At 52.4% G+C, this 25,542-nt stretch overlaps 13 protein-coding genes across 13 annotated transcripts; 7 read left to right on the forward strand and 6 right to left on the reverse strand.

The window, feature by feature from the left end:
* Positions 1 to 110: 110 nt before the first annotated feature.
* APUU_11066A (glycoside hydrolase family 28 protein) lies at positions 111 to 1,409 on the reverse strand (the record flags this gene model as incomplete). Its single annotated transcript, XM_041694168.1, has 4 exons — positions 111 to 366; positions 423 to 507; positions 560 to 1,112; positions 1,161 to 1,409. 4 exons carry the CDS (start codon positions 1,407 to 1,409, stop codon positions 111 to 113), a joined length of 1,143 nt encoding a protein of 380 aa, XP_041550432.1.
* A 1,048-nt stretch (positions 1,410 to 2,457) lies between these two features.
* APUU_11067S (uncharacterized protein) lies at positions 2,458 to 3,564 on the forward strand (the record flags this gene model as incomplete). Its single annotated transcript, XM_041694179.1, has 1 exon — positions 2,458 to 3,564. One exon carries the CDS (start codon positions 2,458 to 2,460, stop codon positions 3,562 to 3,564), a length of 1,107 nt encoding a protein of 368 aa, XP_041550433.1.
* A 143-nt stretch (positions 3,565 to 3,707) lies between these two features.
* APUU_11068A (cytochrome P450) lies at positions 3,708 to 5,353 on the reverse strand (the record flags this gene model as incomplete). Its single annotated transcript, XM_041694190.1, has 3 exons — positions 3,708 to 4,013; positions 4,079 to 5,262; positions 5,341 to 5,353. The coding sequence occupies 3 exons, from the start codon at positions 5,351 to 5,353 to the stop codon at positions 3,708 to 3,710; spliced, it is 1,503 nt and encodes a 500-aa protein (XP_041550434.1).
* A 401-nt stretch (positions 5,354 to 5,754) lies between these two features.
* Positions 5,755 to 7,692, reverse strand: APUU_11069A (uncharacterized protein; the record flags this gene model as incomplete). The annotated part of the gene is made up of 2 exons (XM_041694201.1): positions 5,755 to 7,575; positions 7,621 to 7,692. The coding sequence occupies 2 exons, from the start codon at positions 7,690 to 7,692 to the stop codon at positions 5,755 to 5,757; spliced, it is 1,893 nt and encodes a 630-aa protein (XP_041550435.1).
* Positions 7,693 to 7,900: 208 nt separating this feature from the next.
* APUU_11070S (uncharacterized protein) lies at positions 7,901 to 9,346 on the forward strand (the record flags this gene model as incomplete). The annotated part of the gene is made up of 3 exons (XM_041694213.1): positions 7,901 to 8,079; positions 8,124 to 8,847; positions 8,912 to 9,346. The coding sequence occupies 3 exons, from the start codon at positions 7,901 to 7,903 to the stop codon at positions 9,344 to 9,346; spliced, it is 1,338 nt and encodes a 445-aa protein (XP_041550436.1).
* Positions 9,347 to 9,627: 281 nt separating this feature from the next.
* On the forward strand, positions 9,628 to 10,778 carry APUU_11071S (SDR family NAD(P)-dependent oxidoreductase; the record flags this gene model as incomplete). Its single annotated transcript, XM_041694224.1, has 7 exons — positions 9,628 to 9,682; positions 9,755 to 10,154; positions 10,214 to 10,266; positions 10,333 to 10,391; positions 10,443 to 10,464; positions 10,516 to 10,609; positions 10,667 to 10,778. The coding sequence occupies 7 exons, from the start codon at positions 9,628 to 9,630 to the stop codon at positions 10,776 to 10,778; spliced, it is 795 nt and encodes a 264-aa protein (XP_041550437.1).
* Positions 10,779 to 11,028: 250 nt separating this feature from the next.
* Positions 11,029 to 12,715, forward strand: APUU_11072S (uncharacterized protein; the record flags this gene model as incomplete). The annotated part of the gene is made up of 2 exons (XM_041694235.1): positions 11,029 to 12,457; positions 12,519 to 12,715. 2 exons carry the CDS (start codon positions 11,029 to 11,031, stop codon positions 12,713 to 12,715), a joined length of 1,626 nt encoding a protein of 541 aa, XP_041550438.1.
* Positions 12,716 to 13,040: 325 nt separating this feature from the next.
* Positions 13,041 to 13,695, reverse strand: APUU_11073A (uncharacterized protein; the record flags this gene model as incomplete). The annotated part of the gene is made up of 2 exons (XM_041694246.1): positions 13,041 to 13,497; positions 13,550 to 13,695. The coding sequence occupies 2 exons, from the start codon at positions 13,693 to 13,695 to the stop codon at positions 13,041 to 13,043; spliced, it is 603 nt and encodes a 200-aa protein (XP_041550439.1).
* A 233-nt stretch (positions 13,696 to 13,928) lies between these two features.
* APUU_11074A (uncharacterized protein) lies at positions 13,929 to 14,496 on the reverse strand (the record flags this gene model as incomplete). Its single annotated transcript, XM_041694257.1, has 2 exons — positions 13,929 to 14,380; positions 14,439 to 14,496. 2 exons carry the CDS (start codon positions 14,494 to 14,496, stop codon positions 13,929 to 13,931), a joined length of 510 nt encoding a protein of 169 aa, XP_041550440.1.
* Positions 14,497 to 15,312: 816 nt separating this feature from the next.
* Positions 15,313 to 15,862, forward strand: APUU_11075S (uncharacterized protein; the record flags this gene model as incomplete). Its single annotated transcript, XM_041694268.1, has 2 exons — positions 15,313 to 15,465; positions 15,533 to 15,862. 2 exons carry the CDS (start codon positions 15,313 to 15,315, stop codon positions 15,860 to 15,862), a joined length of 483 nt encoding a protein of 160 aa, XP_041550441.1.
* A 1,034-nt stretch (positions 15,863 to 16,896) lies between these two features.
* APUU_11076S (uncharacterized protein) lies at positions 16,897 to 18,632 on the forward strand (the record flags this gene model as incomplete). The annotated part of the gene is made up of 4 exons (XM_041694279.1): positions 16,897 to 17,323; positions 17,395 to 17,665; positions 17,713 to 18,451; positions 18,498 to 18,632. 4 exons carry the CDS (start codon positions 16,897 to 16,899, stop codon positions 18,630 to 18,632), a joined length of 1,572 nt encoding a protein of 523 aa, XP_041550442.1.
* Positions 18,633 to 18,877: 245 nt separating this feature from the next.
* On the reverse strand, positions 18,878 to 24,180 carry APUU_11077A (uncharacterized protein; the record flags this gene model as incomplete). Its single annotated transcript, XM_041694290.1, has 6 exons — positions 18,878 to 19,126; positions 19,193 to 23,143; positions 23,196 to 23,504; positions 23,562 to 23,627; positions 23,676 to 23,958; positions 24,011 to 24,180. The coding sequence occupies 6 exons, from the start codon at positions 24,178 to 24,180 to the stop codon at positions 18,878 to 18,880; spliced, it is 5,028 nt and encodes a 1,675-aa protein (XP_041550443.1).
* Positions 24,181 to 24,573: 393 nt separating this feature from the next.
* On the forward strand, positions 24,574 to 25,476 carry APUU_11078S (uncharacterized protein; the record flags this gene model as incomplete). The annotated part of the gene is made up of 1 exon (XM_041694301.1): positions 24,574 to 25,476. One exon carries the CDS (start codon positions 24,574 to 24,576, stop codon positions 25,474 to 25,476), a length of 903 nt encoding a protein of 300 aa, XP_041550444.1.
* Between the last annotated feature and the right edge of the window lie 66 nt (positions 25,477 to 25,542).

Consider the following 25,542-nt stretch of genomic DNA (forward strand, 5'->3'; position numbering starts at 1 on the left):
AGATTTGATCAGACTAATGGAGCAGCCGGGGCACTCATATAATACAAGCTTATATCCCGTCCGGATACACAGCCTACACTAGAGGTACTATATACAGAATATATCCAGAACTAAGCAGAGCAAGACGCAACGCTAGGAACGTTCTGGCAGTCATCATAGTCCTCACCACCAGAGACCTCAACACCAGACCAAGTCCAGTCAGAGCAGCCAGAGCTGCCGCAGACAATGGCGATGTTGTGGCCGTCCGAGGCGACAGCGCCGGAGCCAGAGATGTTCTCGACGGTCAGACCGGTGATGGGAAGGTCGGAAGTTGGGTCTCCGTGGAGGTCGCCGCCGTCGTAGTTTTGTTCGATGAGGATACCGTACCTGTAGTTGTTAGGATTGATGCGGCTTATTGGGGGTATCTTGGTAGGCTGGCTTACTTGTTGATGGACTCGAGGGTGATGCCGGAGTAGGTCACGCCCTTGATTTCACCGGACTCGCCGGACTTGGCCTTGATGCGGATACCTGGTAGGAGTAAGAAGGGGTTCATGTGTAGAAAGGCGAAGAATAGCCATACCGTTGTCCGACTTGGTCACTGTCGAGTCCTCAAAAGTAACAGTGTCAACGGTGTTGTCGTCACGGCCACCAACACTGCCAATCGACAGACCGTGGCCTCCAGAGCAAGTACCACCGCTGAAGGTAATCTGGGTACCAGAGTTGACGGCAACGCAGTCATCCTGGTTGTACACCTTCGCACCCTTGATCTCGACATTGTTGCTAGAGCCAATGTCGAAGCCATCAGTGTTGTGGCCGCCACCGCTGTCACCGGCGGAGTTGTCAATGGTCATATCGGTGACGGTCAGGCCATCGCAGCCGTTGATGCTGACGGCCTGCACGGGCGTGTTTTCAATGTACAAGTCCGTGATGCTGGAGTCGGACAGCGAGTGCGCGGCGAAGAACTTGGGCTTCGTCTTGCCGCCGTTGCTGCCCTCAGAGTCCCACCAGCGGGCTCCGTCGGCGTTCAGCTTTGCGCCGGAGGCCCCCTTGACGGTGATGCCCTTGCCCTTGATTTGGAGGAGAGGGCCTTCCCATTCCTTGTAGCCCCAGGTGGTGGTGCCCTCGAAGATGACCTATCCAGGTTAGATTTGAACGCAAGATTAGGAGTAAACAAGGCTTACAGTGGTGTCGTCCTCAAGGTCGCTCAGGTCAAGGGTAGTGCCAGAGGGAACTGCAACATCGGACAAGGTAATGGTAGCGCATGAGGCCTGCGAGGCACTGGCAGAGGCAGCGCCATCCTCACCAGAGAAGGTGCAAGAATCAGCCCGCTTGTTCAACGACGGCGACGCAGTGATGGCAGGGTCGGCCGGCGAGGCAATGGCACCAGATGCCAAAGAGGCGACAGCAAAAGAACCGAGAAGCTTGTACATCTTGACCGGCAAGAATTGGACTAGTAATGAGAAGAGAGGGATGCTGATTCCTGATCGTTGGCTGTTATTTCGGTGGGAGACAACCGCCTTTTATACACAGAGAGAGCCCATATAGAGTGGGAATTGGCACTCTCACTGAAACTGCTGGCAGGTAATTAGGGCTGAGGAGGCCGAGACATCCGGTCTGCGATCAGGTCATTTCTCCTCCAATGCGCCGGTGGAACCCCGACCGAGTCAGTCCATTGGCGGTAAAATAATAAAATTGTCAGTGAGAAAAGCTTCTGCCTGCGGAAGAAAAGACAAGCTCCGCCGAGGAAGCTTCTTCCAGCCCTATTGCTGCTGGGAGGGACCGGTGTTTCACGATGTTTCGATTAAAGGGGATGGACAGGGGGTGCTCCCAATCGCACATGGTCAGACGCCTGGCCCATACATCAATCTATTTTAGCCTGGCATGAATCATGAACCGGTACCGAATGTGGTCCTTGATTTCCACTCGGTGGGCCGCAATCGGAGGCAGGCGTTGTTGGCTGTTGAGTTCCGTTGCGTGTTCTACTGTTATCGAGTTTCAGCATTTGCTCCGTTAATACCAAGTAATTGTGGTTGGGAACAATGTTTGAACAATGCGATTACGTTTCGATGGTTCTAGCACATACCATCATCAGGTAGAATAGGCTCCCCTCAAGCCCGGATATGCTGCTCAGTATTCAGCTAGCACAATATCCACATACTGTCCTTTCTCAAACCGCCCGAATGCCGACCAGACAGACCCATCTATCCCATGGACACAACCAGAGACCGAAAATGCAGAAGATACGGTTGGATACAACGTTATTACCCAGCTAAGGCTCCAAGATACGATTGGAGCAACTCCAACATGCACAGACGCAAACGCACTAGAAGATCGATAGCCCGAGGGCCGAGCACAACTGCTTAATACCGACGACGCGGGGAAAGACCTGCAATGATAGAACAGCAGGAAAGGCAAGCTTTGCTTTTGAGAACATCAAACTTGAACGCCACTGCAACGCACTTCTGAAATACCGTATCCATGACACAGGAAAATCCAGACACCACCAGCGCCAACTCATGGCACGGAGTTCCTGAGGTCATCGCCCATGGAGAACCGTGGGAGATTGGATACGCACACGGCAGCCAAATCCCAGACCGAATAATCCAGTGCATCAAAAACTACAAAACACTCTTCCACGAAACCGCCGAGACTGACTGGACCGAGTCAAAGGAGCGCGCATCTACATACCTCGCCGCCCTGCAACAGAACGAGCCGGATCTCGTGGATGAAATGCGAGGCATCGCCGCCGGAGCCGGCGTTGGGTTCTTGGATATTCTAGCTCTGAATCTGCGCAGTGAGATCTCCTTGACGAATTATTCTGATGGGTGTACTTCTATTGCGGCTGTGGCTGGGGATGCTAGTATGACTGGTTCAGGGGTATATCTAGGGCAGAACTGGGACTGGGTGGGCGAGGCAGCAACTTCAACAGCGTTTTTCGACATCCGCAAGACCGGACGGCCTCGCATCCGCATGATTGGGGAAGCGGGGATCGTGGCCAAGTTCGGCATTAACGATGCAGGAGTTGGCGTGTGCATGAATGCTATCAAATGTGGGACAGTGGACAAGTCGCAGCTACCGGTGCACCTGGCGATGCGGCGGGTTCTTGAATGCAGGTCGTTTGACGAAGCATTGGGTATGCTGGAAAAGAAGGGAGTGGCCTCTTGTGTCAATCTGATGATTGCAGACAGGAGTGGGAAGATTGCGACTATCGAGTGCACTCCAAAGGGGCTGGTACCTGTCTTTCCTGAAGATGGAAGCTCGTTCGTATTCCATACGAACCATCTTTGGTCCCCCAATATCCCTGCTGGGATTCGGGATCATCCATCCAAGAACTCGTTTACCAGGCTTGAACGCATTAAGAGGCTAAGCCATGGGGAGGTGGCTAGCATGGGAAAGATCAGAACCTGGCTTTCCGATGAAGAAGGTAAACCGGCGTCAATCTGTCGGTATACACCACCTGGTGCTCGTGGGCTTGAGAGGATGGAGACTTTGCTCACGGTCATTATGGACATTCGAAAGTCAAAGGTTGAGGTATCCTTTGGAAAGCCTAGTCTATCTCCTCCTGTGCGGACCATTGCAATCTAGGGTAATGAGATCTCGGCCAGGGCATGTCCCGATTCATATAACGCACAGATGATAGATAATAACTACCCGATGGCCTGATCCATAATATCATTGTTGATCCTCCTATTCATACATAAACCCGCCCAACTCAAATACCCTAACTTCTATTGCTGCTGTAAACCCACCCTCCTCTTCACCATCCCAAACAATTCCCCCGGATTCCCATTAAACCGCTCAATCGTCACAAGCTCATTCAGCAACTCAATGTCAAAAAGCCTCACAATCGTGCCAACGGCCAGGACATGTTCAAAATACGATATATTCCGACCAATGCAGGCGCGCGGACCATGACTGAAGGGGTAGAACGCGGCGTGCAGCTTGGATTTATCACCGGTAAGCCACCGGCTGGGGTTATATTCGAAGGGGTTTTCGAAGGCTGTCGGGTCTTGGAGGAGGGTATATGTGGGCACCTATTCATTATATATGTAAGTACTGATGGGATACAGATTGGATGGGCAGTAGGGAAGGGATGTACCGAGACTGTCACGCCTTCTTCTACGAAACGCCCTGCAATCATACGCCCGCCTTTCGGCACAACTCGAGGGAAGCCCTGGGTTGAGGCGGGCTGGATGCGTAGACCTTCGTCGATACAGGCGCGGAGGTAAGGGAGTGCCGCGAGTGCATGATACGGAGGGATATCCTGTCCGGTATTGAGTGGGACAGCAGCATCAATCTCCCCACGCAGTCTCTCCAAGACTGCCGGGTGCTTGTAGATATGGTAAATCACCGAGACCAGAGCAGCGGTGTTGGTCTCGCTCCCTGCGTTCATGATCACGGCGCACTCGACCATGATCTCCGCCGGGTCCAGGTTCATTTCCTCTCCTTTACTGTTTCTGAGGAACTTGGAGAAGACATCAGGCTGGGATTCTGGATCCGGAACTGCCAGGCGTTTCTGGTAGAGGTTCTTGATGACATTCCCCCAGTCCTTGCCGGATCGGACGCCCGGATGCCATGATAGCAGCGGACTGGTAAGAGGAAGCAAAGCCGGTTCTGCCCCCGTAAGAACAGTATGCATATGGATGTTATGCAGCGTCTTCACAAAGGGAACCTGATATACCCCCTCTCCCTCTGAACTCGTCGCATCAACAAGATCATCCCCCCTCCGCACACAATCCAGCGACTCCCCAAAGAGCACAAGGCCCATGAAATCAATAGCGAAGTAATTCAAAACCCGCCTCACATTCATGTCCTTTTTGCTGCTGGCGTAGGTATCGAATTGTGCCACCAAGTCAACAACCCCCGTCCTCACCAACTCCTCCAATCCCACAATCGTCTTCTGCGCAAACGCATGCGCCAGCATCTTCCTCTTCCTCTGATGCTCCTCTCTGTCCCTCGTATCCGCCATCGAGCGATGCGGCCCGGACCCTGCATCGTAGAATTCATCTTTGGCGAAATTCGCCCTGTGGCCGTAGATGTCGTTCATGGCGCGCGGGTCCGAGATGGAGAGCTGGGTTGGTCCGATGCGGACGTGTGTGCCGTACTTTTGGTGCGCGTCGTAGATGGATTTGTAGTGTTTGTTCTGCAGGATTTGGGAGAGGCGCCAGAGGATGGAGAGGGAGGAGATGGAGGGGGAGGGATATTGGCGGAGGTTCTTTTTGTCGAGGAGGTAGAGGGCTATGGGGTGGAGGAAGATGGTGTAGATTGATAGGGATAGGAGGACTGTTATACGAACATGAGGTTAATACGGTTGAATTTGAAATCTGAGAGTGTGGGTGCTTTTGTTTATTTCCAACTTACCAGGAAGCAGCATCGTGCTATTTGAGTGATATGAATTATAAAGTGTGACGGGCACCGTGTTTGAGATTATGAACCAAGGGACATTGAAATAGCAACTTGATCTTTAAAACATCAAATACTCCCACGCTATTATACATGGCCGTTATTTGAAGGCCAGTCGTGCTGAACCGTCGCCCATGTCCGTTCTTCACAACCATTTGCGGGGATGATTTCACATAGTGACTGTAGATCCAGCGGGGTGTGATCATCCTGTATAATATGCTATATTATAAGATATCATGGTCGCCTTCACCCGTCGCTCTCGTCCGTCGCCCTGGTCCGTGTCCAGTTTACCCCAGACAGACAATCGCCTGCTGTGCCCACATATGATATTGCTGACATGCTGTCATTGCTGACACTATTGAATATATTAGATTATACAATATCCAACAACCCATCCATTCCAAACTCAAACTCCACATCCCAATCAAACGGAACCACAGCCGGAGAGGCAAGCAACGGATCCTCTACCTCCTGCGGCGGGTTAAAGATGTGTATAAAACTCTCATAATCCATCACGTCAAATGCCTCCGCATACTGGCCCACTGGCAGGAACGGATCGGGGTCACTTTGCTGCTGCTGTGACAGCAGGAAAAGATCGGAATACGATTTCATAATCGGCTCGAGAAGATGGTCATACTCCTCGAGACAGCGCGCTGCAGCAGGCCACCGCTCGCCAATAGATGAAAGAAGACACATGAACCGGTTCGCGCATTCCTGCACTTCGTCGAGGGTGTAGAGCTGTGTGATCTCGGACTGGCAGCTGCGGAGGACACTTAGAAACACCACCGCCGCGGAGAAGGTATGGTAGCATGTATGAAACGTATATTTGATGCGTCCGAATTCGGAATTGGCCTGTTCCCAGTAGCTGATGGCGACTTGCACGCTGGCTCTAAAGGCGCAGATGAGATTCGGCCTCGTTGGCTCTTTGACTCGGTTTGAGGGGCCGTAGAGTAGAACGAGACAGTAGTGGTATGCGATGTCTGCGTAGAGGACCATTTCGGCCCATTGCGACATGGTCGATGGGCACTGGCTCTGGGATGCAGAGTGCTGGACCTGCTGTGCCCAGTGCTGGGCTTTGTTTGCCATGTCTTCCATCCAGGATTCGAGCGAGCTGGCGTCGGGTGGGAGCGGGTTGTTTAGATGCAGGATGGAGATGAGCTCGGCTTCGAGCTGTCGGAAGCGCCAGACAAATATTGCAATGGAGGGAATGGCGAGTGGTGCTGCAGAGGATGTAGGGCTGGGGAAGGAGACGTTGATGTACTTGTTGAGGATCCTGATCGGTCGACGAAACGCCGCGCTGACGGCGATTTCCATTTCCCACGCACACCAGAAGATCCGCCGTCGACGGTCCATGTCCGTACCGTCCTGAGCATGTAGTTCCTGGTTCAGGCCGTACTCGATGCAGGCTTCGCTGGAGATTCCGGTGAGTAGCCACAGGTTGCCGACGGTGGGATTGAGAAAGGTATATTGGATTAACAGGAGAAGGGCCTGGAGGCCAGCAAGGTCATTGGTGAGAACAGCGGAAATATTGAGCATTGCATTTTTAAACAACGCTGTTGCAAGAGACTGGGCCCGCGCAAGCTTATTCCTTGCTGCAGTCGAGAGCGAGATGGCCATGATGAGGCTGACGACGTATACGCTTCGAGAATTATAATTAGGATCACTGTACCCTATAGGGAGTACAGCGTCGAAAGCCGATCTCCCCTCCTTCTCGGACAGAATAGGGAACTGGTGAATTATACCAGTGGTGTAGGTGAACAAAAGGAAATCGGCGACTCGAGGTGGCACGGATGTGGGCGACAGGATAGACGCTTGCTGGTTCACAATAGCCCGTGGATGGTTTTCATTCAGATCAGAGACAGCGTTGGCAAGATGAACAGAAGGGATCTCAGTCTGGACAGCTACGCATCCAGCCAAACAGCTGTCCTTTACAAGACCGAGAAACGAGGGTGTGCTGTCGCTCAAGACGTTGCCGACGATGGAGTTGGACACTGCCACCAGCGTAGAGGAACCCGGGTCTTCCAGTGTCTGGCTTTCAACAGGCTCGGTAATCTCTGTCTCTAGAGCGGCAATGCGCTCTTCCAAATACCGGGCGATACTGCGTGGTGCGGTGGCTTTGGTGGCAGCATTCCAAGCCAGGCAGGGAGCATCGGCCTCGACACAAGCAGAGCATGCGGGCGATAAGGCATCGCACTATTCAGTCAGTGTCTGTATCTTGACTGTACTGTAGGGCGGTACCATAATCTTTCTGTGTCTGCATCTCGCACACGACAGGCTGCGTCGCTGCACCCGTTTTCTGGCGTTACCCATCGTATCTGGATATCGGTGACTTGCACAAGATAAGGCGAATGAAATAGCTGAAATAAAGTGGATGCAGCTTACCCCGCAGCGATTCCTCAGAACCAGGCTGGAACCAGACTGGATGCATTGATCGAGTGAACCAGTGCGTGTCGTCTCCAACTGGCGCTGACACGCCTACACCTTAACTGCATCTACCACTCCTAACGAAAAATGAAACATGCCCATCACCGAGAAAAACGAGCTGGATGCTCTCTTGCAGCTTCTTCCCGCCTGTACAAGGTGTCGAACAGTCCGAAAGCGCTGCGATACCCTCCTCCCCGCCTGCGCCAACTGCTCTAGATCCGGCCTCCAGTGCACCTTTTACGACCCCATATCCAACGAATCACTGCCTAGAGAGTGAGTATTCAAGGCGATGTCAATTCATTATTAATAGCTAGCAGGTATATTTCGTCCCTGGTCGGACATTTGCGCTCGCTTGAGGCCTCCCATGGCACCTTGGAAGAAACGCCAACCCATCCAGCGCCTCCAAATATTGAATCCAGCGCCAAAGACCGCAACCCATATCTCTGCTTGGGGAAGAATGCGCCTCTTGCGGCTGCTGCTGCGGTCGTGGGAAGAAGCCAGTGCGTAAGCAATTGCATCTATCCGGTGCCAGTGTCACCCACCGTAATCGACGATGCAATGCACCGTTTTCTCATCGAGAGGTTCATGGACACTCTCCACAATCTGTTCCCAGTGCTCGATGACGACCAGGCTCTGTACGTCTTACATGCACCACGCCAGGACCATTCTCCAGGACAGACCTTCCTGCTAAAGATGGTCTATTCATTAGCCTGCCACTGCTTACCTGTGAATGACAACCGCCTTGTTGATCTATCTGGCTCCCTCTACCGCGAGTCTTTGATTTATATCGACACCCTACTGAAAGACCATAGTATTGAAGCCGTGCAGGGGATACTATTACTTGCACTGCGCAGCTCCTTTGATGCCACGACTGGGAATATTGGACAGCTCGTGAATTTCTCTTATCGTCTTTTAATTGAGCTGAGCTCCCATAGTGTATTGCAGATGTCGCAGACCATGGGCCGTCTTCAGTGCACGGTATACTGTCTGACAGGCTTGGTGGCAGGGGCTTTGGATAGACCATATGATGTTGCTGAGCCTGTGAGCCATACTGCATTCTTTATTTCTTTCACCAAGTTGGATAACTGAGTATGACTTCGTGCAGGATTCAAGCGCAATTGCATCGACAACTGAGCAGGCCCAATCACTCTGCGCGATATATGCCCTCCAGGCCCTCCATCGAGCAGGGGATACACCCACTACCCTCGACTCTACCACTCTGAACAAACTTGACAAGTCCCAGTCACATATACTCGTTGCCACATTACAGCAAACCTACCTCCTCACGCAACCCAGCATCGAGTGCGCGCAGAACCTCTTATCAGCATACGATGACGACCGAATGGTGTATAACATCTTCACGTCTCACTGGATCTACCGCGCGGCATCTTATCTGATCAACCACGCAGACGGGGACACGGTTACCGACGGCTGTATTGTTGCAGCAAAGACATTGGAGCGATGTGCGATAAAGTGGCCTAACTCAAGAGCGCTGCAGGGGGCGTTGGTGGATTTGAGGCGTAGTAAGCGAGGTAGTTGATAGATATCCAAAGACATATTCGAGTTTACACTCTGTATACACATGATATAAACCCCCGCATTGAGAAGGCCTCTAATGTGGAGAGCCCCTTGAGCTGCTAAAGCAACAGCGTATGCATGTCGGACATGAGCGACGGACCAGAGCGACGGGGCAGAGCGCACCACCACTTGACTCACTTTCTCGATATTGCAAACAGGACAGTCTATATCGAGCCTGCTATCCCCAGTAAGCCGTATAGAGCCCCAAGAATCTTCAACCCCATTTACAGCCACTCACCGACAATGGCCACGGCTACACTCTTCCCCGGCGTTGCTCTCATCACAGGTGCTGCCTCTGGTAATCCTTCCCTCTATCTTCATAAACGAATATCTATCATTCCCCCAGTATGAGACAATATTAACAGAAAAGGCATCGGCCGCGCAACCGCCCGCCTCTTCGCCAGAGAAGGCTGCCGCAAGCTCATCCTAGCAGACCGAAACAAGCACGGCCTACAAGAAACACACGACATGATCACATCAAACCACAAAGACGTCTCGGTACAGGTATCCCCAACAGACGTTACAATCGAATCCTCCGTCTCGGGCATGGTCCAGCGCGCAGTCTGCCAGTTCCAGCGAATCGATTACGCCGTTAATGCGGCGGGTCTGATGAGTGTCCCGCGCAGGTCGCACGAGACGACGCTGGAGGAGTTCGAGAGGATCAACTCGGTGGATTATAAGGGACTTTGGCTGTCGTGTCGGGGGGTGATAAGGCAGATGCGTACGCAGGAGCCGTTGAGGACTCATGATGGACGGCCGGGGAATAGGGGGTAAAAGAATATGACTGGTGTTTCCTGTTGCAATGGCTAATGGGATGGTATCTGTGCAGGGCGATTGTTAATGTTGCGAGTGTTCTTGGACAGGTCGCGAGGCCTAATGCTGGTGAGCTTCCTTACATTGATGCTGTATAATATATGCACTGCCATGGTCAACTGACGATACTTGCAGCGCCATATTGCGGTGCTAAAGGAGCCGCAATCAGCATCACACAGGCTGATGCAATTGACGTGAGTACTCTATCTCTAGTATAGGTTGATCCCTCGCTGATGCGCCCACAGTACTCTGCAGACAATATCCGAAGTACATAAGTCTCTCTATCAGTCCTTTCTGCCCTTCTCTGACAAATGGCAGTAAACTGTGTGCTCCCCGGGGTTATCCATACTCCCATGATCGACCATATCCTGGAATACTATCGGCCGGAAATCAACATGCAGGCGTTGGGAAGGTGTGCACTCCGGTAACGCAATCGTTTGGATAGGGCTAACTACTATGATCTGTCTAGGCTTGGGACTGCTGATGAGATTGCGGACTGCATTCTGTTTTTGTGTAGTAGTAAAGCTACTTTTGTACAAGGGGCAGCCTTTGCTGCTGATGGGGGGTACACAATCCGATAGACATAATCTAGATATCACAGTTTTAATCTAAGAATATCACGCTCTGTGTGCAATGTTATCTCACGGACCAGAGCGACGGACCAAAGCGACCGTAACCAATCAAGCCTGTCGGATCCATGCGGGGTGCAGATATCGGAGATGGGCGACTTGGAGCAGCCAATCAATCCTTCTTTATCTTTCGTCTTCATTCATAATCCGGGGTATCCCTCTGCAGTCCCATTCCAATGCATCCAACTTTCTGATTACCATCATGTCTGATCTGCCTGTCCCAGGCACTGTCCGCCTCATTGACGCTGGCGGCGACTTGTCCGTCAAGCACGGCAACGAAAAAGCCGACATCGTCCTCATTCCCCAGCCCAGTTCCAACCCCGACGACCCCCTGAACTGGTCATGGCGCCGAAAGACACACAATCGCGTGTGGCAAGTGCTGTGGACTTTCATCGGCGTCGCCATCACCTGCGCCCTCGCCCCAGCCTACCCCATGATCCAAGAAGAGACCGGGATTCCAATGGCCAATATCACCACGGGCGTCGGGCTCATGTACCTCTTTCTCGGATGGGGGAACGTGATTGTGCAGCCCTGGGCGCTGTACTGTGGCCGTCGCCAGGTCCTGCTTGCTTCGCTTCTGGCAACATCTCTCACCGTGCTGTGGTCTGCATACGTCCAATCCAGCGGCGAGTGGTACGCAAACCGCATCCTAATGGGCATCTCCAATGCTCCTGTCGAGACGCTCGTCGAGATCCTGGTCACTGATCTATCATTCACCCATGAGCGAGGCGGGTACATGAGCGCCTATACGTGGACGCTCTTCAATGGAGCCTTTCTGGCCCCGATTGCCAGTGGCTACATTGCCCAGAACATGAGCTGGCACTGGATTCAGTGGATTGGAACTATCATTGGCCTCGTAACCACTGTTATCATGTTCTTCTCGTTCGAAGAGACCATGTTCTTTCGGAAAACGGGGCCAGTTGAGTTCCTGCAGGCTGGTTCATCCAAGGACATCGAGCAGCAGCAGCATAAACCTGCTGCAGGGGAGAAAGACCTCCCTCCAGCTGAAGTTGATATCGCGCCTGGCGAAATATCAATCCCATCCCACTCCAAGTGGCGCCGCTACATTCGAACCCTACGCCTCTGGGGTTTCCGAGCCCCCGACCAGCCCCCATTCTCCCTAAAGCTTTCCCTCCTCCCCTTCGGTCTTCTTCGCTACCCCGTAATCTGGTTCTCGGGGATCCTCATCGGCAGTATCCTCGCCTGGTTCAACGTCCTCAACGCCACAACAGCCGAGAACTTCGGCAGCGAGCCCTACAACTTCACAACCAACCAGACCGGCCTGACCTACCTCGCCAACGTAATCGGCTCAACCATCGGCTGCTTCCTCGCGGGATCTCTAAGCGACGCCGTTGCCGAATTCCTTGCTCGCCGGAATAATGGTATCAAGGAGCCTGAGCACCGCCTGTGGTTAGGCGTGATCCCGCTCCTCCTGCACCCGGCAGGATTCTTCCTTTACGGCATTGGGGCTGCGCATAAGCTGCATTGGGTGGCCTTGGTGTTTGGGATTGGATTTATCTCTGCGACCCTGCCGATGGGGTCGCTTATTGCGTTGAACTATGTGATTGACTGCTATAAAGAGGCGGCTAGTGAGGCGATCGTTGCTGTTATTCTTATAAGGAATACGATGGGTTTGTCCCCCTACCCATTGCTTATAGTGAGAGCTAGGTAATGTACTAAGAGAATTACTAGGATTCGTCATCACCTACGCCATCTCCCCGATGATCTCCAACATGGGCTTGCAGAATGCGTTTATCCTAGTCGGCTGCCTGGGGGCGGCTATTTGGGGCACCTGTTTCTTGACGATTTGGGCTGGGAAGGCGTGGCGCTCTCGCTCGGCGAAGTCGTATTGGAATATTGTTGAGGAACATAATCTGCAGGCTCATTAGAGTATGTACATGGACTAGTAGAGTTAGTGATTGCTATACAGACTTGGGAATGGAATGTTGTATTATCTAGTCCAGCAGGCAGAGGTTATGGAACTATTATATTATACAGGTTAATCCATCTCAGTCTTTATCTATATAACTGGCACTTTGAAGAGGCTCCGGATAGGTGCCCGTTTACCCAGGCATACCATGAGAGAGCGAATCTGCTTTCACCTCTAAATAAAGACACCGGATCAGTTGGACGCATGGAGACAGAATCTCTAGGGAGCAGAAACCATCGACCGTGGTCTCATACGTCAGCGAATCGATTCATCTCCGGCTGCTGCTACTTCTTAGCTCTCCTCTTCCTCAACAGAAACAGCCCTCCAAGTATAGCACCTAGTCCAACAACACCAACCACGACGCCAATCGCGATTTTGGCGCCGCTGCTGAGCCCGCCGGTTGGCTTGTGCGTCGATGTGCAGGATAGCGCGTCTCCGGGCCCGATAGTCCTATTTAGTGCCGTTGAGATGGCGTCTAGGGTGGAGTCGCAGTTCATATCGAGCTTGGAGTTTATCCCGAGGCTGTCGATGTGTTTGAGGTTGGGGAGTTGGACACTATGATAGTCATGTTGGTTCAGTTGGACGAGACAATGGATGGAGTTGATAGAATACCTCGAGATGTTCCCGTATAACTGGATCTCATCAGCGTACTCGATAGGGAGGTTGATATCGAGCGCAGAGGCGGAGGCGTTGAGTGTCAATCTCGATTGAGTGGTGTTTTTGAAGTTCGGCATTGAGAGACTTGCGGTGGTTAGTTGGAGCTGGAGGACTAGAAAGAAGGCTGGGCTTTTACTTTCCAATCTCACCAGTCAGGCCCATGAAGGAGTACACGCCTCGAAGTTGAGGGAATGTCAGGTTGATAGTCGGGCCTCCTTGGGTGTCAAGCCAGAACCCATAGTATTCGCCGCCGTTCCCAGTCACTTCGGTGAATTGTGGCATGTCCAGGCTAAACACTTGTCAGTACTGAATACTCAGATGGATATTGTATAGCTTGCCTTGATATTCGACCGCCCAGCCCCACAGTCCCTACGGACTGTAGCCGAGGGAGAGAGATACCCAACGGCTTCGACGCAGTGATACTCTCATTACACGCATTCTTATTGCAAAGGAAAAGTCTCTGGCGCACCTCACGCAGTGAATCAAGACGGACTCTATCCCCTCACTCACCCCGGTTACTCGATGAAAGCCAAGAAGCTGCAAGAGAAGACGAACCTCGACAAATCCCCCCCAGTAAACGACGCATACTCGGCCGTCTGCACAGCCCGAAAATCGATCTCGGGCGCATTGTCCACGTACAAGCCCCAATCCACCGTCCTCAATTTCGGCATGGACACATTGCGCAGCGAGGGCAGGGAGCCGAGATATACGGATTTGCAGAACTCCAAGTCCGGGAGGTCGATGGATGTTGGCATCGGCACGGACCGTGAAGCATCGTACATTTTTTGGTATTCAATCGTGCCGCTGATGTTGCGGATGTTGGGGAGGTAGAAGGGCCCGTCGTAGGGGGGTAGTATGTTGACTGATGCGTTGAGGGTGGTGCATGCGCCTGCGAGCGAGTCCAGCTGAGGCTGGTTCTCGATGAAGAAGTAGGAGCCGTTGGGTGAGTTGCATATTTGCGCAGTGGCTGCGAATCATGTCAGTTGGCGATGTTGGAAAGGAAGAGTTTAGGGTTCATCTCTTACCAGCTGGGAACATCCCAGCTACCAGCACGAACAGCGGTCTCCAAATGTGGTGATACATACTGCTGATCAACGGGTCGAGACGATCGTGGGAAAAAGAAGAAAGGGGCCTGCTCTGAGATCAATAAGACGCCAGAGCCTTCGTGAGTCCTACGCTGAGGACACTGCTCCGTGACCAAATTAGGGCACACTGCGAGGTTGCGATTGGAGGAACAACTGACTAGTTGGAGCAGGGCGTTCGAAAAGGCTGGGCGTGAACCAGGCTGCCACTTGATTTAGCGCCTTGTCTCTTAATTATTACCTAAACGATACAGTAATAAGTGTCCTGGATGCCATCGTCGAGATATCCTAATGTTCCAGCGCAAATCTACTAACTGTCGCCGAATCGAGCTGAACATCCAGCCCGGGGATGAACTGCGGTGTCCTGGCTGTACGGGTTTGCAGGAGCCTGGTTAAGAACTAGACAGATTAGCAGCGAATGAGGTTGGACCGTTGAGCAGGAGGGTGATGATGACAGTGATGTCCCTCTTCCTGGCAGTACTCAGTTGCCTGTATCCATAAGGGCCGTAAGCATGTTGGATGATGTATTTGACTATCACGGCTCGTGGACAAGGCTGGTTTAAGTAGGCTCAGCCTTTCGCGCATTGCCCGGGCTCGTATTTGGCATCGGTAAATTGGCCTGCGTTTATCCATTGGATGCAAAGTGAGCAGGCAGGGCTTATGAGTGCTTGGACTATGAACAGGATTCGGGTGGAGGAGGGGAGAGGGGAGAAGGTATATAAGCACGCCTTTCTCCGTTCTTGATCACTCGACTTCTACTACCATTCAGCCCGTCTTCATCATAAAACACTACCGTCTTTTGCTTCAACTACCCGGCATGTCCAAAGACCCCTACAAGACGCATGAGGGCGGGGCCGGCGTCGCAGACATCGCTGCTGTAGCCGCAGGAGCCACCACGGCCTTTGCAAACCCTATGGGCTCGGTCCAAAACGCCCAGGCAGCATACCACAACCACAAATTTATGAAGCTCGTGCGTCTTAGCAATGTCTGCCCTTCAAGGTTCAACGTTCACTGACCCGGTTGTCACGCAACTATAGCGCCATGAGGGAAACAAGCAGGCCATGGCAAATGCGCCCGCAGGGGAAGAGAGACGGCGCCAATGGTCATCGCCAGAGATGATGGCCACGCTGGAAAATGATCTTCCGATGGATAAGGTTGGCCGTCTCATTGACGACAAGAGGCCCATGAGGGCTTCAGACCAGTTCCCAGATACTGGGTTCACTGGGAAGCATGGACTTTCGAAGTCTGAGGCTGGCGCTCTCATGCACAAATTCGAGACAGGGAACACTACAGCACGGAAAACTGAGACAAAGAAGGATGAAGAGAAGAAGGATGAGAAGAAGAAGAAGAATAAATGGTTCCATTAAGCAATGCAAAGTCCGTCCCTGGTACTGGTCGGCACATTGGATAATGGTAGTGGAAGTGTTCTGGATCTTTGGATTCTAGAAGAGTTTAACCAAGTGAGGGCGGCCTTTTTGTGATTTCAGCATATACTGGTATTTCTCAGCAGATGAAAGCCCTAGCTTAGCCCGATTCTACGCATCACAGTATAATATTCGACCACGGACAGCTTACGAACGTACTTGCGTGAGCATAGTTATACCCAAGCTGTTGTACTCTGTATATTCAGGGTTCCCACAAGTTCATGCCTCTTCAATGTTCGTATCTCAATCCAGGGGTTGTAGGAAGGTATCTGCATGGTTGCGATAGTGTGTGCCTTGTGACACACTTGCAAGATCCCTGCCTTGGAGTGTAAGTTTCCGTAACAGAACTTTCCTTATGTCGTTGATCTACAATGATCTAGGTGCTACATATACGAGTACTCTCAGAGGTCATGAGAAGACTCAAGCTTTATATTCTGTATCTACAAAACTCCTAGTTGAATACTGAATACCGTCTGGGTGTCTGTCTGCTCTATTGATTAATCCCTCCTGTGTTACCTCCGTCTATTATAGAGCCAGACAATTGGAATTGAAATTCATGGTGCGCGTTAAACTATTTAGAAGCCCGTATTGTCTGTAGTTAGATGGCGGCTGTCCAGTGCTGCTTCAGAGCATAAATGTAGTCAACTAACCCGGCAAGATCGGAGTTGTCATCACATATATTGCCTTCGAGGATGAATAACGAGGACATCCAGGTCCTCAACTCACAACAGCCCGAACAGCCGCTGGCAGTACCGAAGAAGCATGAGTATATAAACAACACCCCAGGTCCATTATGGAACGATCGCATCTGGGAACCATGTCACCAGAGACAAACTACAGGATAATACAATATCTATTGTTCAGATTAGTCTTTCGGCCGTATAATGGCAGAACCAAGAAGTGTTAAACTTTCGCGCAGTACTTGAGTACGTCACCGACTGAGACAGACAGAAACACTTGCAACCACCAAAGCAACAATGGTCCAACCGTCTAGCGTGGTAGTATCACCAGCCGAAGACTTTACAAGGTGTATCCTTTGCGGATGTCCAACAGACACAGCATTCCCCGTCTGGCTGGACGTCGTGCGAGTCCGTAAGCCTTCCCCCACCCCTTCGATGGACCGCCTACTTATGCAGACAGTGTATGCCCGGCGCGGAAAAGTCAAGCTATCAGACATATTCACAAAGCATCACAGCTCCACGTTGAACGTGCGGCCAGACCGGTCCATTGACTGGAGGCAGACGGATACCAACCAGCCGTCGCGAGATGATAAAAGTCCTCGGTATCCAGGTGGATCGTACTTTATTCTGCATGAGCAGTGCTGGCAGTACGCCTGGGGATACTTTAGCCAGATCAGCGTGGAAACACTCTACGATGTGCTGAGAAGCGTTCCGCCGCCGAGAGGTGAGGCTATACCATACAAAGATATGATACAAAGATAGACTGTGTATCATTAAACTGGAGACCACGAACAGAGCCTTCCTACGCAGACCCAAATGACTACTATCCTTGTCTTCCTCCTTCTCTGTCAGAGATCGTCAAGTACGCAAGACCCATGCCCATGCCCTCCGCAACCGTCACGGCCAGGAAAGATATGGATATAGATCATGATCCCTTCCGACGCCTCCCGATCGAGCTCCGCTCAAACATCGCGATCCAGCTGGACACGGGCACCTTTTTCAATCTCCGCTACGCGTCTCGCGCGATGTCCGTTCTTTTCCACGATAACGGTTTCTGGAGGTCGCGGTTCCACCCGGCCAGCGACAGAGACAGCGAGCGGGGCTGGCTCCTAGAATGGGATGGGATGATGAGACACGACAGGTCGACTGGCGACAGCTGTACCATGCCACCTCAGATATCGGGGCCAAGCTGGACACAACAATGAGAGTCCGGGAAGTAGTGCATTGGATCGAGGATATGATCAATGCAGACAAAGGGCTAAATGCACCGCCGCTGGGGTTCTATGGGAGGGCATCGCAAAGTTACCACAACGACATCTGGTACACATTGTCGACAGCCGGAAAAGGGAAACGCATCGAGTCTGCCGACATACTCGTTTCCGTGGATACTGTCGGGATCTCCATGGTTTCGGGGTCGAAAGTATACGAACAGGAATCGTCATCATCATGGCCGGGGCCGCACACAGAGGCCGCCACCGAGATCGTTGCCTTGGAGTTTATCAATAAAAGCGGGCGCAGCGTGGTCCTTGGGAAAAAGATCCGCCAGGCAACGCAGCTATCTTCTAAAGAGCTGGTCGCCGAGGTATCAAAGTATGAACGGGATAAGCGGTATCATCGGCAGTCTAGATGCCCGTATGATGGGCGAGGCGTCCACGTGCGGTGCGATGCGAGATTCTTCCGGGGATTCCGCATGAGATATACCTCAGATGGGATCCATTCTGTAGGTGTAATCCAGGAAACGGCAAGGAATGCCACGGTTGCAACGCCCCTGCTCCATGGGTATACTGCTCGCCATGCCCTCGAGTATGACATGGCTTTGGACTACGTGGATACTATCGTTGCTACGTTTGACGTACGCTCTCTTTCTTACAACATTCTTTATCGCTGACGAGGATTAGGGCGGCAAGCTGGTGGACTTAGGGTTAAGGGGATCTGGTTGGCGAGTACCCCTGGATGGCCGTGCACCAAGTGTTGATGGGTGGGATGTGGATGTTCTACGATATGGCACGAAAATAAAGAATAGAACTGTATGAACTGAAGAATGTTACTGTGAAAATCATATGGAATATTGTTGGCAATTGAGTCAGTTGTGGATTCTACATTTCGCCCATGGACCTGCAGGCGTATCCGTACATGGCCATAAATTTAGTATTGGATAATAAGGCAAATACTCTTATACAAAGCTGGGTTACTGGAGATATATTCAAATATGTTTCAATGATTCTATACAAACGAACAGATGGCCATAAACACCGCGTCATCAACATCATGAGAATATCTAGCTCGAACCTGTATCAGACGAATCCATCTCACTGCCTGACGAGACCAGCGAAAGCTCATTACTACTGGCGATGCTTTCGTCATCCCCTTTGTCCGATGAGGGTGTATCGTCCTCGAATTCAGACCCTTTCTCAACCCAGCGATCTTGTGCATGGTCGGAGTGGAATCGTTCGCGCGACATATAGCAGCGAAAGCAGAGGTCATAGCCCTCGCACGTTTGACACGCATACCTGATTCCAAATATGCCCTGGGGTAGGTTGGGTAAGCAAGTTTGCAACACAGGAAGCAAGACCGGGCAGTCAAGGGTACTTACCAATCTGCAGCTATCACACACCCATCCACTTTGGTATTGTGCCGGTTGGGAATCATGGGAGAACTCCTCGGAGCTGTTCTTATCTCTTCTCGGAGAGCTATCTCGAAGAGCTACCTGGACGTCCTCAGGCGCACCAATGTACTTAGCAAGTTTGACTGGCGACCAGCTACCATTACCGTCTTGATCCCGGGCCCAGGGGTCAGCTCCATGCTCGATGAGATGCTGGACTATATCAGCGCTGGACTTCTGATTGCGCAAGGCCCAGAACAGCGGTGTCCAGCCATCATAGTCCGGCTCTGTGAGTTCTTTCGCATCGTAAAGACTGCTGACGCGCTGAAATACGTCCCAGTTACCACTGGCAGCGGCGAAGTGCACGGCAGTCCTGCCCATTCTGTCCTTTGGCGTTGCACTCGCGGTAGAATGTTCTCCAGCGGCGGAGAGTAGGGCTTCTACTACCGTTAGTACACCGCGCACCGACGCCACATGCAGGGCCGTCCTGCCGGTTGAGTCTTGAAGATTCACGTCCGCCCCATGGTTCAATAGGTATTGTACCTGTTCCTCATGGCTGCGGACACAGGCGGCTATCAGGGGATAACCAAATAGCCCGGGACCGTTGATATTGACGCCGCCTGTCGTGACAAGATATTCAACGAGCTCCTGATTAGGGCGTTTCCATTTGTCTATTGCCGTTACAAGAAGGCCAGTGGCGCCAGGCATGGAGTCAATGCTTCTGAGATCTGCACCGGCGCTCACCAGGGCTTTTAGGGTCTGCAGGTCGCCATTCTGACAGGCGGATCGAACGAGACTCGGGGATCCATCAAGAAACCGATTGTGAATAGAATCTCTGGAAAGCAGGTACTTGACCACAGCATAGTTGCCTACCTCGACGGCCCTGCGAAATGGTGTGATTCCCTTGTCGTTGAGTTCCCAGGGATCAAGACCAGCACGCACGAGGAGCTCGATGAGACCGCGTTCTGTGGATGAAGATACATGATGTAGCGGTGTATTCCCGTCGTTATCAACGGAGTCGACAGGGACTCGGTATTCCAATAGCGCCCTGGCCACGGCCGTTGAGCCTGCCTGGACGCAGATGTCTAACGGCCGTTTTCCGAGCTTGGTTTGATGGTTAGCATTTGCGCCAGCGTCCAGCAGTTTCCGGACAATTTTGGCGCTTTTTACACTATGACAGGCAACGCACAAGGCCGTGTAGTTATCATCTTCGTCATAAGCAGGGGATTCTACGGTCAACTCGAGATCTATCTTTGGACGATGCGCCAGCAGGACCCGCACGGTGTCCGCTTGATGATTCCTCACGGCCAGATGTAGACAGCTTTCGCGACCTGCGAGTCTGCTGGGATCTGCCCCGTTGTCGAGCAAGGTCTTCACAATCTCTGCACTATCGTAGCATGCGTGGATAGGACTCCACTCATCCGGATCTTCGGGCTCCTCGTTGACATTTGCCCCGGAGGTGATGAGCAGCCTCACATTTGCTAGCTGGCAGGTGTAACACGCCGAGTATAGAGGGGTGTCAGAGCCTTTCCCACGGTGGTTAACATCGGCCCCTTCATCCAGCAGCAGCTTGACAACCTCAGTGTTCTCTGTTCCGGATGCTCGAGACAGAGCAGTGCTTCTCCACGAGCTACTATTGTCCTCGTCCTCGATGCGCGCGCCGTGATCCAGAAGAAGCCTGACCATCGCCAGACTTCTTGTCTCATCTGAATCAGAAGCTGCTGCCAACAGAATCAAATCCCAGCGTGGAGGGTTCTCATTGGCATCCGCTCCGCTCTGAAGCAGCAGCTCCGCCACCTCTACGTGGCCACGGTCAACCGCAAAGTATGCCGCAGACAGTTTCCCATCCCAGTACTTGACGTTAATGTCGGCCTTGTAAGCTAATAGAAGTTTTGTCTCTTCGACAAGTCCATTGTAAGCACAGTAAAACAGAGGCTTCATCTCCTCCTTTACGTCCCATCTACCATGTTTACCTTGGTTAGGGTCCGCTCCAGCCTCGAGTAATATCTCAAACGCGCCAATATTCCCGGCATGCAGAGCTACTTGGAGTGGCGTCATGCTGTAGTCTGTTTGGGCTTCGATAGCAGCACCAGCCTCGAGAAGAAGACGTATGCTGTCGGCGCTTCCCAAGAGGGCCGCGAAATGCAGAGCAGTGACCCCATTCTCATTGCTGTAGTTCAGATCTGGCTTCGCTGCTAGCAGTACCTGGAGGGTCATTTCATGAGCCCAGAAAGCGGCACTGTGTAATGAAGCCGAGCCATGGGCCTGATCTGGAGGATCTACCTGTTCCCCCGAGTCGAGGAGGAGTCTCGCCGTGCTATGTAAGCCCAGAAAGGCCAGGCGCATGAGCAGCAATCTGGGCCATTGGAATCCGTCGATGGTGGATGCCTTCTCTGCGAGCTCGTGGATCATTCCACCTTCTCCAAAGGACGCTGCTGCGGTGAGGGCATCGGCAAGCGCGAACTCGTTCAAGTCTACGGCTGCTAATAACAACCTAGCGGTAGAGACATGGCCCCGGCGCACCGCCTCACGCACGGCGAGCGCGCCGTCGAGTTGTAAAAGCTTGCAGTCTTCCTCCCGACCCAGCCACTCGGAAACCAGGTCATCCAATCCGTGCATTGCCATGAGAGGCAGCGGAGACAAATAGCACCGCTCTAACCAGGACCCTGGGTTACAAAGTAGGTATTGAGCATTAGACCAGGTATTTCGCGATGGGGGATCAGCAAAAAAGTCAACAGCGCTCTGAAATGGGCGGTCGTCGCCGGAAAGCTGATAATGGAGTGGCCAGTACGAGGTGGCATATGAAATCAGCTTCTGGTGGTCTGTATACAGCGGCGGCCGGGTTAGGGCTGCGTTGTTGCAGAGGGCCTGCATCTGGGCCTGCACTGCTGGGTCTCTTAGATACCTCAGACAGCTGCGTGCCATGACGGCATGGGATTTACCGTCCGCTGTATCTGCTACCGAATCATGCACAGCTTCACTTTGCAGCGAGGCCAGAATGGCCAACTCTCCCTCACTGAAAGGCCAAAACCTGCAGGCCAGGTAGGGGGGCAGCGGTAATTGATCCTGCAGGTGCATGTCTCTTGTCAGACTATGCCCGTCGATGTCAATGGCCGGCCATCCAGATAAATCCGACTTGATAGCGTCACTCCCCTGGCTACTGATAATCCAGGCAAAGCGATATCGATGATGATGATTCCTCTGCATTGATAGCCTTTTCACCAGCCATTCCCGTGATTCATCGCACTCTTCCAGGCGATTGACAATAAATGTCAAACCGCGACCATTATCCTGAATTCGGATGCTCATGAGGGCGGCGTAAAGGTTGTCCAGGATCGCATCGTGCTTGCAGTACGCGCCCTCGATAAGGTCACAGATATATTTCGGATAAAGGTGGCAAAAGCGACTGCACAAGATAGCAAGCATGGACGAGAGACAGGCCTTTATGCTCCTGAATCGGATATCGCGACGACTGAATTCGAAAAAGACGGCACTGTCTTCTCCATTTTTCCAGCTGTTGAGACGCCCAGCGAGCTGCTGTGTCATGGCAGAGACGTCAGACGTCCCATGTAAGTGTAGAACGCAGGTTCCACGCTGGTCCAACCACTGCCTATACGGATCGGACGTAAGAAGGGCCTCTGGACAGTCTCCTAGTGGCGTCTCGCATAACAGGCGCTCAGGTGGGTAGAGAGGCGGCGCGCGAGATAGAGCAACGCAGTGCATGGCCATGTCCATTTCGGCATTCCGGGCTGCGTCGAGAGCGAGCTTGAGTCTGCCGGAATGCTCTGGCGATAGTATTTCTGCATCTGAGCGGATCGAGGCTGTAGTCACCTCTAGGTATGATATCTGGGTGGGAAGGACGAGCTCAAATGGAATTGCGAACCACGAGCAGCTGCTCCCTAGGAGGCTTGCTGGGGTATCTTCCGGTGTAGCGTCTGGAACCTGCCAGGTGCCTGTTAATATTCACTACATCAGTTCGCTGAGGGTGTCTTACTGATTGCTCCTCCACGGTTGATTCTTCATCACTATCACTATCACTGTCGCTATCGGCTTCGCTTTTATTGTCAGTCTTATCTTCCGTCACAATGTTTCTGATCCTGGGAGACACGATATTGCAAATCACTGCCCGGATCAGATACTTTGTTTCAAGGAAATCCCTGTTGATAGCCTGGACTGCCTGTGCCAACTCCCTGATCTTTCGCATAGAATTGGAGGGAAAGTGCGAGTTCAGTGAGACGAGAGTTCCGATATAGTCCTCTGCTTCCTCGATCGTAGAAGTCCGGTGTGGACAGCTAACGAAGACCTAGTCACACTTATGTTAAAGAATTCTTGATGAAATGTGTTGTGGATGGACACATACCAGACCGGATGTGCGATAGTCCAGATCACCGTACTTGGTCGGCTCCAGGCTGGCAGAGATGAGGGTCTGACAGTGTTAGAGACGATACTGCCTATTAAGGTGCGGCAGTCTGACCTTCTTGATTAGGATTCCTCCAATGTCCAGAGCCACAAATATATATCGCCTGGTGGGTTCTTGCTCTTCATTACTTGTGAGGCCTTCGAGTAGTTTTCCAGCCTCCTTTTCAATCCCAGTGATGCTGAAAATCGCAGGATCCTGACTGGCGATGTCATAGTGATAGGCCTTGACCGTATGGTCGTCTTTCAACCCCATGCCGTCCAACCAGGGCATCCAAGTCTCCCATCGCTTCTGGGATTTCCATTCCAGGTTCGCAATCCCTTGCACGAGAACGACGTATCTGGTGTGGTCAGCTCAGTTGGGATCCAGAATGTTATATGCCGCCAACTTACGTGTTCGATGTGCCGCGTTGCAGCGTAATGAGCCCGGATGTCTCGTCATCCCGGATATCCAGCTTGGGATCAGACTCTGGTACATCTCGGACAGGTTGAGCGTGGTATTCCGTTTGTATTGGTAGCTTGTCTTCATCTATGGGGGCGGCAGGCTGCTCCAGCTCTGACATGGTGGCTCGACTTAATTCTGAAGGGATCGGGTTGAACTGGCGATAAGGTAGCTCACTTGTCTGCAATCCCATTAGGTGGCATACTTGCAGAGGATACTGAGCGAGATAATGCATCCTCCTGTGTGACTGACGAACGGGGCGGGGCTGTTCTCTGGTCAATACGCAAATATTACAGCCCTTGCTATAGTGCTGCATGTCAGGTATTAGTCTACCTTGTCAGATAGGTTACCGGTGTGGACGAGGCTGCATAGAACTACCAGGTTCCCAATCCTCCTACTCATGTTCATGTGCCGAGGAGTTCAGCATACGTATAATCGATGCGATGTCCCAGATGCTTTATTATTCCACTCATCGTCCGAGCTGACCTCCATACACCAAACAGCTGACTATCAAATGTCACTCGGCGAAAGCACTGAAGATCCTCTAGAAGCCTTCGTCATATCGCTCGCTCCAGACGATGGCGAAGGAGGCTTCCACTTCGACGCCCGCAACAACCCAGCCCGCCCCTTCCAGCGGGAGACCGTCCACGACGACCGGCGAGGGGTGGCAGTCAAATGCTCACTCCTGGACGTCGCGCACGGAAAATACCTACCAGAGAGCCAAGACTCCGACGCCAGCCTGGTGGTGTTTGGGTTCCGGTTCGACCGCGGCGCCAACGGCGGCGGGCACATCAAGGCGGCTACGATCACGGTTACCTTCTTGGGGGAGTACGATGACGATGATCACCCCGGGGTTATGGGGCTATCATTTAATGGGACCTATAGTGTGCTTGAGACGACACAGACTGAGACCGTTACGCGGGGGGTGGGTGCGAGTGTCTCTGGGAGCGTGCTGAACGCGGCTCAAATCACCTTGGATAGGAAATATGAGGAGGTGGTGACGCGCCAGACCTCGGATGCCACGTACATTAGCGGGTCGTCGTGCAGGATCGGAGTTGATTATGATCCGGACAATGCAGTGCAGTGGAAGCTGAGGGAGAATGAGACGATGGGGACGGGGGTGCCGGGATATCTGCGGGTGGGTGTGCTGCTGCAACGGCCAATGCAGGCAAAGTTCCGGTGCACCGTTGAGATCAAGAGTGATGTGGACGTAAAGTCGAAGATCAAGAGGCTGTTTGGAGGGAAGCCCAAAGATGATCCGGTGCTTTTCGATCCAGGGATGAAGGCCACGAACAGGCTGAGGGAGTACAATGTGCTGAACCTGGGGGGTGGTGGTGATCTGGCACAGGTGGACGATGTCACCTTTACCACGGTCATCTCTGGGGCTATCAAACATGTAGACGCCAATAAGAGCTAGGGAAATGGTATCGATAATGGAGTTGAGTTATTGGCTGCTGTTCGCTGAGGAGTTCGTCCATGTCAG

This window comes from Aspergillus puulaauensis, chromosome 1 (assembly GCF_016861865.1).
Source record: "Aspergillus puulaauensis MK2 DNA, chromosome 1, nearly complete sequence".
Taxonomy (NCBI): domain Eukaryota; kingdom Fungi; phylum Ascomycota; class Eurotiomycetes; order Eurotiales; family Aspergillaceae; genus Aspergillus; species Aspergillus puulaauensis.